We start from the raw sequence: 13,089 nt of genomic DNA, 5'->3' as shown, positions 1-13,089 counted from the left end.
AGTAATGCCTTGCGATCTATTTGTGAAAGAAACACTCACCAAAATAGGCTGCAGTAAAGTTGTTTACCCACACTATAAACAATGAAGTCCTAAACTTGCTTAACAATTTTACCCCATTGTAATAAATCCCCTCCCATTTTATAATTGGCTCCTCTCATTGTGTACAAATTTTGCTCTCATGTAAGACTTGTAAAGCAACTTTTAGTAGCCCTCTATTTCAAATAAATCATACCCATATTATCACTGTATCTCACCTACTCATTCATGCTGGCCCCTCGTCCTAAATTCAAATTTAAGAAAGCTTTTAGTGAACACATTTTTTACATTTTCCTGCTTTCTAAAAATTGAAATATATTAATAGAGAATAAAAAATACACTCATAGCATTCGACAACCATCCAACCAAATTTCTGGATGAACAGTAGTGAAAAATAGCACATAGGCTCAATTGCATCTCACTGCCCCAACGACTAGTTTGATTACTCCGAACAAAAAACAGCCCAAAACATTGCCCACAAGTCACAATCAATAACGAACGTCATAAATTCACATTTATTCTCATTTAAAGCATTCCTCTGACTAAGTGTTCATATCATGCCTCTTAAAATAAAATAAACCACTCACAAATTTATACTTAAGAATTACTATAATTATGATCAATTCACAGTTTTGGGTGTTCAATGGATTGAACGTCAATGCATTGGGGTTTTGTTTTAGTAGAGTGAAATAATCCCAAATTGCAACATCACAGAAGGGCTTGGCATTGGGCGTGCAGATTCTCACTAGGGCCGATAATCATCAGAAATGGTCTCGACCCAATGATGATCACATTTAACCTTACTGGGAACTACAATTTGAAGTCATCTCTTGGAGAACTGTACAACCATTTAAATCTGTTTACAGTTCTGACTTATTTTGAAACATGCCCCTAAAAACATGAGAATGATCACAATGATCAATACTGATCAACAAACATGTTCAGACACATTTTCTCACAAACAGGCCTCTTTGATGACAGGACAAACCATCACTTGATTAGCAATGAGTGATAGGATTTTTCAACCAATGCGCAATGTGCAATGTGTTTTGCCTGTTGGCAAACACAAGTCTTTATTGATAGGATTTTTCAACCAGTGGGCAATGTGCAATGTGTTTTGCCTGTTGGCAAACACCAGTCTTTAGTCATTTCTATCTCCATGATTAAGTCGCTCAAAACAAAGCTTACTAGCAGGTATCTGTTATTTCCTCTATTGCTCAATATCAAATATTTATATTACTGATAGTCAAATTAAGGTTAGTCAGTTTAATCTAATTGATGTTTTCATTCGTTTTATGAGCATCCAGTTTATGGAAATTTTGGCAGATCTTTGACTTTAGCTTACTATACCAATTAATCAATGAGTGCTGATATATAAGATTCCAACTCTTCAAAGTAGAGATGCCCAACATTAAAGAGCCGGGTAATAAGATTGTATTAGTATGTCCAGTTCATTGCACTATTGATATCATACAGGAGCCTAACAAGAAAAGGATGAATATATATTAGGATACAAAACTATAGTGTTTTAGGAAGCAATATCACTGCCATTTTGAAAATTTTGTGAAAATACGAAGTTGACAGTATATGACTAAAAACATTTTAAGTTTCGTAAAACACGCTTAGAATCACTGATAGGATAGTGCATAACAGTCACGCTAAACACCAAACCATTGTTTTCAGAGAAAACACGGCCTACTTTGAGCTGCACTTTCACACCCACTGACAAGATATCTACTGCAACCTATAACTACAAGTTCCATATATCATGGCAGCTTATTCTTTATCCACAGGCTGTATATAATAAAAAATTTCAAACCATTTCACCATGTTATAGAAACCAGGCATTAGCAAATAAAGAAGTGTTACTTCTTCAGATTAGGGAAGCACTGAGAAACATCAGACTTGGGATGCCTTGCTTCAGCATGCTCCCTGCATTTCACTTCTGATGTCGTACAGATGAATGTCTGCATGCAAACCTTGCACTGCAAAAGACCAACACGCAAAAAATAATCACCATACCAACCCAGAAACATACAAAAACTGTATTAAGATGAAACCAAAGAAAAATCTAAAATAAAATTACTGAAAAAGTAAGGCCTCAGATTCGCAGGAAGTGCAAATGGCAAAATTGACTCTGCAACATTCAAACTCTTAAGCTGTATCTATACATGGCATTCTCATTATATGGATTCTGTTATGCACTCCACAAGTTAAAATGCCCAAAATTTTGTCAATTTCCTAAAAAGTCAATTGCTCAAAAAAAACAATATACAAGTTGATACTTGTTCCTAAAACCCTTAAAAAAGTCTTAACAAGAATTGGACCTTAAAGCACAAGCATCTTTATCGTAGTTTTCTATCAGCCTGTAACACGACTACAAGAAAGAAAGTGACAAAAACTAATTTGGAAAAGTGAATCTTACAGATCTTTTGCAATTTTATGACAACTTTTAATTTGGAACATCAACAAAAAATAGGCCCAGAATTTCATAGAAGTTTACATAATTGTAGCATAAAAAGTAAACATGCACTTTTCGTGCAATATCAGAACCAGAGTTAATGGGTAATCGCCATGCCATTTTCCACAAAATAATTTGCACATCGAGGGTTGATGATACACGGGCAATGTTTAAGATCTTAAACAGCCGATTTCCAAAACCCATAAAACCACAAACACTCGCATAAAAATTTGAAAACATTTTAATAAAAGTGGCATAAAATGCAAGAACGCAAATTTCATGCAATCTCGTATCAGAGTTAATGGCTAATTGCTGCATAGTTCTCCACACAAAAAATTCACATATCGAGAGATGATGGTAAATTGCAAATGTTTCAGATCTAAAACAATGTAACTCCGCTTTTGAAGCTGATATATCGATCCAGGTGGGCAAAAGGCATTAAGCATATAAGCATAAATCAGAAGCAAGATACTAGTTGGCCAACTAGATGTATAGCAATAATTGGAATTTGGCAAAAAACCATCTCATTCATTACTAGGAATCAATCATGTGGCACAGCTACTTTTGGTTATGTTCATATTACTTCTTTCAAAATGTGCAAAAAGACAATACGCTACCCTTGCATTATCTCTTATCTCTTCCTTCAGTGTATGCTTGACAAGAAAACAACGACAGTCGTGAAGACTTTCTTCAAGGTTTATCAGTTTTGCTAAACACAGAACATGAGAATGCCTCTTTTAAGCTCCTAATAGCTCATTCAACAATACGTCTCCTTTACTGGGCATTAAGAAAACAAATATAATGTGTACCCTTCTACACAACCAAAAACAAATTAGCATAAACTATAGTCTATAAACGTAGAAAGCTTGTCATAGAACACACATCTTTGCACAAAATTTCACTTACCTCAAAAAAAATTAATTTCTTTTCCAAAATTTCTACGAATTAAGATATGCAATTTCCTAGAAGTTTTCATGCAGGAATAATTAGGATTCAACAGGATAAGAAAAGAAGCTAAGAGAAATCTACCAATCCAAATGGAGTGATCTTGAGTTATTATTTAAGACATTACATATAAAGAAAACAAAAACAACCATCCATTCAAGCAACAAAAAAGATCACCTGAATAGTCATTGCCTTCTTGTTTGTCTCAAGCTGACTCCCTGCAAAACAGATATAATTATGCCAAATATATCAGAATTGGCTAGCAATCTTCAACTATGCATTTTGCCTTATAATAAATAAATAATCATTTGAGAATTGGGAGATAATGCTAACAAGCCTTCTTCTATGCATTTTCCCTTCCTAATCAGCTTGTACATTTACTTTGCGTAATAAAAGCTAATGTAAAAAAGTTTCACGAAATGATTCCACCAAACTTACGCTTGCTTATTCTTTTTAAAATTCGTGCAACAGTATGCAAAATAAAAACAGATAACTCCATAAATTTAAAAATAGAATCAGCTGCTACCAGATCATATGCCTCACATCAACCTTTCTACACGTAGCATACAACTTTTTGGCACACTTCTCCTGGTTGACCGTATTTGAATAACATAAATTTCAGAAATAAAATAAACAACCCAAACAACATGCAAAACCAGCAGTGGCTGTATAACACGCATACACATCTACTAACACAGACTACATAATTTCTTGCCTGCCCCCAAATGAAACATACATGGATGACAAGTAAAACAAGTGAATCTCAAGTCACCAGGTTTTAGAAAATGAAATGGCACAGGGATTAAACACTATCCAACTGTTTCAGACACCCACATTCAAACCTCAACTACAGTCAAACTATCTAGCCGACAACCATTCTCCAAAGAAAGAGGATGTGGTACTGACTGGAATTTAAGAATCATCCCAGCTCTGGCAAACCGTGTCTGTCAAACCACACAATGACATCTATGATCTCATCTTATCATATGATAATGATTATATGCTTTCTTTCTAAAAAAGTGATTTTTTAAATTAAGGCATGAAGTTTCTGCAGTCTACAATAACAATTTCTCACAAATTAATGGATTTGACTGTGTCAGGTATTTTTTCCAACAAAAACTACATTTCCTTAGTACAAACAAAGTATACTGCTTTCTATGAAATACACTAGCAGGACCTACTACAAATAAAGTTGTGGGGCAATGTTGTACGTGCAAGTGATGTTGTTAAGTACTGAAAACTGTGGACTACCTATATTCAACCCAGCACCACCACCACCTGGAGAGGGACACAGTAAATGACAAACACTAGCCCCATGTTCCCGTGCAGCTGCCTAAGTGCATTTTCTGCTTAAATTCCTATGCAAATTTTAAATTGTGTGAAAGTATTATTTAGAATCTTTCCCTATTAAAAGTGGAGCAGCTACCTTTTTAGGAATTGAAAACAAGCTATGGAAAAGGGTGGACTGAAAATAAGCAGCAACTGCATATTGGCAGAAATACCACATGGCTCCACAAATTTATTTCCCTCTACTTCGACATTCTATTTTTGTTTTCTCTCAAATTAGTTCACAAATTATTATTAATACTATTAATACTAATTTCAGATGTCTGACTAAAAATTAGCTGGAAAAGACAAAAATTCATGTAGCCACCAGCTCTACAAATAATTCCTATAAAAGTTGAGGAGCCACTGCTGGCCAAAATAAACTAAACAGTCCCATGGAATCCTGCCCTAATACTAAGAAACCAGACATGTACTTCAACATTTTTGGCATTTTGCATGGGCTCACTGTTAATGAAGATGAGAGAACCAAGCGATAATTGGTGCAGAACAATTCTCCAACATATATAGGTATTAACATTACTTTAGATGGCTTGTTATATGGGACTGGAAATTAAACAAACACCACATCGGTAACAACAGAACAACACAATCCAAAAAGAGTTAAATAGATAGGAGATCCAAACCCCACTGGAAAATCTGCTTTGATTTGGTATATATTCAAGTGTAGCCAACAGCCTCACAAGACACTTCTTTTGTTATTGCTATTTACGACATCCACAAGTACAGTCACTATAGGCAAAGGGCATTGCCAACCATAATCAGGTATCACTATGAAAGTGAAACCAAAAAATAACAAAGTGACCATATAATTCTTGGACCCACGGCCAACTGAAAAAAAAGTACAGTTTGAATTCCACAAAAACCAATTGGGATATCATTATCCACAATAGTGGTTAACATTTGAACTCCTAAACAATACTCCAGATTTACTGTATTAGCATAAAAATTAACAATTTGCAAAATGGATTGGGTCGACCTCAACTGGTAGACATATAGGTGCATACTGTAGCATAAAAAGCCGACGTTTCAATGGAAGCGATACCCCTCAGTTGTTGCACCTAAGCCAAACATTACCTCAAACCAGGCAATCGGCCTAATCAAAAAGAACGCCTAAAACTAGTCCCCAATACTTATTCGTAACCCCAATATAGAGATTCAAAAACACAACCCAATTTTCACTGATCCGATATCCACAAATACAAAATAGGGAAAAATTGAGTTTAAATGAACATACCTCCCAAAAATGAAAACCCGTCTAAACTTCAAAGGGGCAACAAAAGACAGGAAAACCCCAACAATCGGGTTTCAAATCTAGTGGTATATCATCACACACCAACAGTGACCCAATATATACTCCCAAACAATACTCCACATTTAATTTATTGACATACAAGTAAACAACTTGCAAAAGATGTGGAGCTCAATTGATAGACATATGGGGCATATTGAGTCGGACAAGGCCAATGAATTCATTGGGAGAGATACCTATGTGGCAGCTAAGCCAAACATTACCCTACACCGGTGAATCAAGCAATTCAATCATAAAACATTAAACTTGTTCCCAGGATGCATCTGTACCCCAATATGGAGACTCAAGAACACAACCCAAGATATCTTTTACCCTGATCTGTGATCCACAAGGTAAACTATGGATTTAAAATGAGCGACGCATCCCAGAGCTATACCCTTCTTATCTCTTAAGAGACAAAAAAGCACAGGAAAACCCCAGACACCATGAACCCAAATGAACCCTAATAATACTAGGAGAAGCCAAGAAAACACAAGCCCTCAGCTTTCTCAAACATGTATAAACCCTTGCAGTATTAAAACAAAACAAAAAATTACACAAAACACAAAAACACCAATAAAAACCTAAGCTATCAGAATTCCAATATAGTAATTTTCCAAAAAAATAAAAACTTGAAAAAAGAACTAACCTTTGGGAGCTTTATTTTTCTCATTATTTTTCTCGCGTGCCATCTTGGCCTTCTGTCCATTTCCGCCGCCCATTTTCCCTTGAACAGAAAACTTGTGCAATTCTTGCCTTACCAGAAAAATCTCCTCCACAAACTGACAACCAGAATCTTATCTTCTTGTTTCGCCTCTAACTTTGAGAGAAAACACAGACGAAAAACAAACTTTCAGAAACGATGGTGGGTGCGGCAGGCAGGGCTGCCCCTGAGGCGGAACGACAACACAACAATGCTCTCTGCCCTCACTCTTACCTCTTTATAAATGCCCTCAACTCTCTTTTTCTTTGGTTTTTTTTGGACAAAATGCCCTCGACTTACTATGAGAGTAATTTAGCAATAAAAACTTGGTTTATGAGGTATAATGGGTCCAGGTTAGCATTTTTGTGGAAGTTTTCGTGTATAAGTTGGCCTCAATTGAAATGCCAACCCCTATTATTACAATGCTTTTGGGGTCGGTATCCATTAATGGTTTGCAGGTGGAAAGGGAGGGTTAGTCAATACATTACAGGGCAAATGGAAAGTTCAGTGGCAATTTGTGGGGTAGGAGTCTTTCCCTTTTGGTAAAAATGTTTTTTTTTACTTTTAATAAAGATTAAAATAATAAATATTTAAATCTAGAGGCGACAAAAGAAGAATATATATTTTGAGTTCATAGTATCTAAATTAGTATGGGTATATTTAATATATTTATTAGTTCTTGCCGATAGGCAAGATATTTATGCATCCGTTTGATGCATTTGTTTTTTTCCACTCGCCAATCTTGTAGAATTTTTAAAAATCTATTGACATTGCTAATGTTTCAATTTTCATACATATTCTTATCATTTAAAATAAATTAGTTATCTGCTTTTCTATTGGTTCATAATGGTAATTGTCATTGCAAAAAATATTTTTTTCTTCTTTTTCTTTAAATCAAAATACTAAAATTTGAATCTTGATGTTACATTTATTATAATGTAATAATTGTGCTTGCCACATAATTGTGTCTATTACATTGTGAATTAAATGTGTGAAAGGCATTTGTCCCATTTGAAAAGACAAGGATGTAAAAAAATATTGAAAAATTCTAAGAATGTTGTAGAAAACTTATCTTTTCAGCTGTAAGGAAGTACAATAATATTGAAGCAATGGGCAAAATCTAAGATATATGTACAAGAATTAAATGTGCATTAACACAATTGGTAGCTACTTGTCAGACCCGAAAAGACATCAATATAAAAAAAAATATAAAAAATCTAAAACTACTGTAAAAATCTTATCTTTCTAGATTTGGTCCAATTGGATGCAACCATGTATCTTACCAATTTTCACAAGAAAGTTTTAAGAAATCTATATGGATTTTATGGCATTGAAAAAAGTGGACATAGGCATTGTTAATCTTCGAATGGTATGGTTTCTTTATTTTATGGGGCATTTGTTCTACAAAAATCTAGAAAAATCTTTGCCCTTTCAATGCGCATTGAATGCTACTGCAGACTTGGGCATTTGTTTAAAAAAAAGATTGGAAAAATCTTTGCCCATTTAATGCACATATTGAATGCTACTACGGATTGGACTCCATTTTCTTCATTTTTCAGCTCTTTGCATTCAAGTTATCTCCAAATATTCGTAAAAAGCTCCACTCTGTGTGATTATTTTGCAAGGTGGTCGCATTCTCTTTTTTGGGGTGTTGGCGTCTTAGAGTGATTGTTTGCTCAAAATCAGGATTGTTTTTTGCAGGCTTGAATTTTTGGCTCGGCTACCTTCTCTGATGTTCGATGCTTATTATTGGAGTGAAGTTTGCAGTGTCGATCCACACTTCACATATTGCTCTTGAAATGCTTTATTGTGTTTGAACTGGCATTCGTTTGAGTGCCTTGTTGCAGGGTTTTCAGCTAATCCCAATTGATCAGGCAGTGTGTCTCTTTGCATTTCTATACTTCATACATTCTAAAGTATGTGTGAAATTTTTCAGTTATGTTGACTAAGGGTTTCCAGTTTGCATGACAACATTTGGTGTTGTGGGTCGGCGTTGCGTATGGTGCTAAGGCCTTGGGAATTGGAAGCAGCTAAAGTGGCTCCAAAATTTGTGTTATTGACTTTTTTTAAAAAAAATTGAAAATCAAAGCCGTAGTTAATTTTATTGATCACCTTCAATGATCTTTTTGAAATTTTTTGACTTATGAACTTTGTGTCTTTTTGAAACCAGGAGCCTTGGGATTTAATCCCACAATAGCAGAGGAGGGAGCGAAATCAAAATAGTGAAATAAATTGTACGAAATTGTTGGACAAATGTCACAGGATGCATATTTAGCAAGTATGCAAAATCTGGAAACAAAACTAGAAGTCCTCTATATCAAAAAAAATGCACAGTACGCAACATATATTCAATAAGTATATGTTTTCATACAATTTGAAAGTGTTTATGCCTTACTTATGTCATATAACTGATCTATAAATTATTCATAACAATAGAAATTATAATTATATCAATGATCAAATCAATTATATCATGACCTATTATATGTACTGTCTAACTAAAACCAATTGTTTCTTTTACTAAATCTTTACAATAATCTAAACATTTCGGCAGAAACTTGACGCTTTGCGTCTCTTGTTTAAAAGATGTGGAGATATCATATTGAGGTATATTTGTATTGGATTTGTAATATATGTTAGGTGAATGCTTCGAAATTGATATAATAGATGTATTAAAGATATTTATTTTAGTTTATTAGATTTGTAATGTCTAAAGTATATTGTATTTTTTTGTGTACATGGAGGTTGTCAAAAAGACATTAGACATAGGATTGTGATAACATGTGGTTCACTAAATACATTCAAACCAAGAGTTTATGCATCATTTTTTTATCGACCAAAAGAAAACATATATAATCTATTATAACTAAAGTTTTCTACTGAAAATTCTTTTGTTGAGTCTAGCTTGTATTTTCCATTAATTTATGCTGGTCCAAGTAATCATTGTGAAAACCCTCAACCTAGTCAATGATGTCACTTATATCTTGATGAAACATGAACTATCCCACTATTATAAATGGACAGGATGTGCGATTGAGTGGATATTGAGAACATATAAAAACACAAAAAACAATAAGGCAACAAATGCAATACAAGATTTAAACTCACAATCAACACAATCGCAAAATGAAGCCTAAGATCTATACACAAATCAAATGATAAATAATAATACCAACACAAAGTCCTTAGGATGTGTCATTATTACTTGAGATTTGCTTGAATACTTTGATATGTGGGTTGCTCTTCAAAATTACATAACCATGATGGCACAATGATATGATGATGATAGATTGATGCTTGATAATGTTTGATAGTTGCTAGCTCTTGATAATGATAATGCTCATGAAAGTGATAAGTTAACTATAGTGTAGGTGCTCAAAAGTACAAGCTAGGGATAGATGAATGAATAAAGGTCTTATTTATGTCTTACTTAACATTTGATCAATGGTGGAGATTAAATGGCAAACTCAATGGTTGAGAAAAATCGAGAGAGGTTAGGACTATAATTGCACATGGATTGGTGAGTTGGAAGGATAAGGTGGGGTGCAAATTGTTGGCAAATGCACACTCCAATGAGACATTGTAGGTGATTGAAGGTTTTGTCATTGATGGCAACCTTACAATCCTATGACACCGGCAAGGCAATCCACCAGCACCAGCAAAGTTAGATTCTACACCGGCACACAGACCACCGGCACCAGCAGTGAAAGGAAGCATATCGGCACAAAAGCCGACATGAATTTTGTTGTTAATATATTTTGTTTATTATTGAAAAATCATTGTAAGCCGACTTGGCAATTTGTAAAATGACTCTTATATAAGAGAGATCGTTGTAGAACATTTTGAAATAGATAGAGGAATGTAATTGGTCGAAATAAGGCAGACCTATTATGGGAATTATAGGTTAAGGGTTTATGTAAGAAGCAGAGCAGAAACCAGTACTGGATCTAGCATTATAGATGTTATTTTGAAGCAGTACAAGACATTGGATTTATATAATCCATTTTGTAAGTTAGAGAGACTTCCCATTTTGTATTTGAGTAGTGAGCTCTAGGCACTTGGCCTTCCTGGATGTGCAGGCCCCTCTTGTAGCAGTAATATTCTCTTATTGGCTAGTAAGTGAATATTGTGGGTCACAAATCCCACTGAGGTTTTTCCCACACCGGGTTTCCTCATTAAAATATTGTGTTATGGTGTGTTTTTCATGTGGTTGTTTTTATCTTTGTTTATTGCATTACTTTTTGTTTACTGGTACACAATATTAATATCCTCTACATGTTTTAAGTTAAGAAATTCTTACAATCGGTTAGATACTGATTCACCACCCCCTCCCCCCTCTCAGTATTTGTGGGAATCCTAACACAAATGCATAGAGGAAAGAAATAAAATATTAATAAATAAATTATTTGAATTTATTTAATTTTGAGAGGGAAGTGTTAGCTAATTAATTTTGTTTTAATTATTTAATTATCAGAGGGAAATTATTTAAATATTAGGCTTGAAATGGTAAAATTAAATTTAATAAAAATATTTAATTAATTATAGATAGAAAAGATTAATTAGATAATTAAATAATTAAAAACACCTAAATTTGATGCCTAATAAATTATCCTAAAACACAACCTAGGGATTCAAAAGATAGATACATACTGAGGGTCTATAGTCCTCTAGTCACTCATGAATTTGTACTCACTTCACATGATAATTTGTGTGTGTAATCCTTGCCATTTTGTTGACTGTTCATAAAAGTCCAACTCTAGAGGCTCAAAACCTTCTAAATTAGATGAGTACATATAAGAAAAATGGCACACTTAGCCTACCATTTATAGACTTTCACTACCCTAATTCTTCCCACCCTACACCATACCTTTCTCCACATTCAAACCCTAACTTATTATTTCACCCTTCTAAGCCAATTTCACCACATTTTATTCATCATAACCATTCAAACTAGCTTATCCCTCCTTTCATGAGCCTACCCCAAATTTTTATTTTTTTAGCCAGCCCCTTGAGGGAACATCCTACCTCCATCACTTGGTCCATTAGGGCATGTTGGGGCATCTCATCACCAAATTTTTCATATTTTCTTTTTAAAAATTCTACTTCAAATATTATCTCAAAGAGGAACAAAATATGTTGGATATTATTGGAGGTATATTGCAAATATGTGCTTGAGAGATATTTGAGAGGTTTTGTCATTGATGTCAACATATTTCTCTGTCTGTGATAGTGATTTAGTGAAGTTCAATGTGTTGGTTTGTTCAGTATGATGAAGATCGGAGTTTGCAGATTAAAGGGTTTGTAGAGGATTGTCTATAGTTGCTCTAGTTAAGATTTCTAAGGTCTGCATGAAGATTTGATTGAGCTATGGGTATCTGTGTTGTGGCTAGTTTTTCAGTTGTTTAGTGGTGATAGAGTGTCAGTATCCGCCTTGTAATATCTTGATCTGCGGATTTGGAGGAATGTTTGGGACGTTGGTGTGTGTTCTCAATTCAGATGGTTCATGGTTTGGAGGTCCGCAAGTGATTTTTCAAGGTTGACAGTCATAGAAGTAATTGTTCTCGAGGTTCGGTATAATGATATTGTGATTCTAGTAATTTGTGTTGGTGTGGATGTTGTGGTGGTAATTCATGATGCTTGTGGATGTTTTTGGATCATGTGCCTTTTGTGTTGGTGGTCTGCATTGATTGTTGAGCTCGTAATTGATGATTTTCTCTGGTGCATTAGTGTTCTTCATGTTTTTGGCCGACTAGATGCTAGTAACGTGTTGTGGATGTTCGATGCATAATTATTGGACGTGTTTTGTATTCGAGGCAGAAGATTAAGGTCTGTGTTATGTCTTGGACAACATTGATTGGTCCACATGTGAAATTGTATTGTGTGTGGTTATATTTTTGTAATTAGGTGGCATGAGTGTTGAGTCGACCTTGTTGATCTTTCCAAGGTTGATGTCATGTATAAATAAATGTAACATCTTTGCATTTGAGTGTTGTGTTGTGGATGAGAGTGAGTATATGTGCAAATAATGTATTGATCTTTCAGAAGTAGAGAAGAAGTGTGAAGAGGGAGAGAAATTTGTTATGTGCTTAACCAGAACTATAACTAGGCATTGAGGAGATGCTATTTTTTAGTTCATTACTTCCAGATGTGATTCAAATCTGTTTGTAAGGCAGTGAGCCTTCCCTACGTTGTAGCCCTTTTTGTTTTTGAGCAGTGAGCTCTAGGCAGTGTGCCTGAATGCATGTGCATTCCCCATTGTAATACTTCTATACTTCTAACAGAGTATACTCATATTGTGGGTGTGTTCCC

The 13,089-nt window shown here is 34.6% G+C and overlaps 1 protein-coding gene across 1 annotated transcript; it reads right to left on the bottom strand.

Annotated features, from left to right (window-relative positions):
* Positions 1-1,517: 1,517 nt before the first annotated feature.
* Positions 1,518-7,233, bottom strand: LOC131039015 (uncharacterized protein At2g23090). The gene is made up of 3 exons (XM_057971647.2): positions 6,727-7,233; positions 3,620-3,660; positions 1,518-2,021 (listed from the first exon to the last, which is right to left on the bottom strand). The coding sequence occupies exons 1-3, from the start codon at positions 6,797-6,799 to the stop codon at positions 1,902-1,904; spliced, it is 234 nt and encodes a 77-aa protein (XP_057827630.1). The 5' UTR covers positions 6,800-7,233; the 3' UTR covers positions 1,518-1,901.
* Between the last annotated feature and the right edge of the window lie 5,856 nt (positions 7,234-13,089).

The sequence above is a fragment of the Cryptomeria japonica genome, chromosome 5, assembly GCF_030272615.1.
Source record: "Cryptomeria japonica chromosome 5, Sugi_1.0, whole genome shotgun sequence".
Lineage (NCBI taxonomy): Eukaryota > Viridiplantae > Streptophyta > Pinopsida > Cupressales > Cupressaceae > Cryptomeria > Cryptomeria japonica.
Note: the sequence above shows the minus strand (reverse complement) of the source record. Positions and strands in the feature narration are given on the sequence as shown.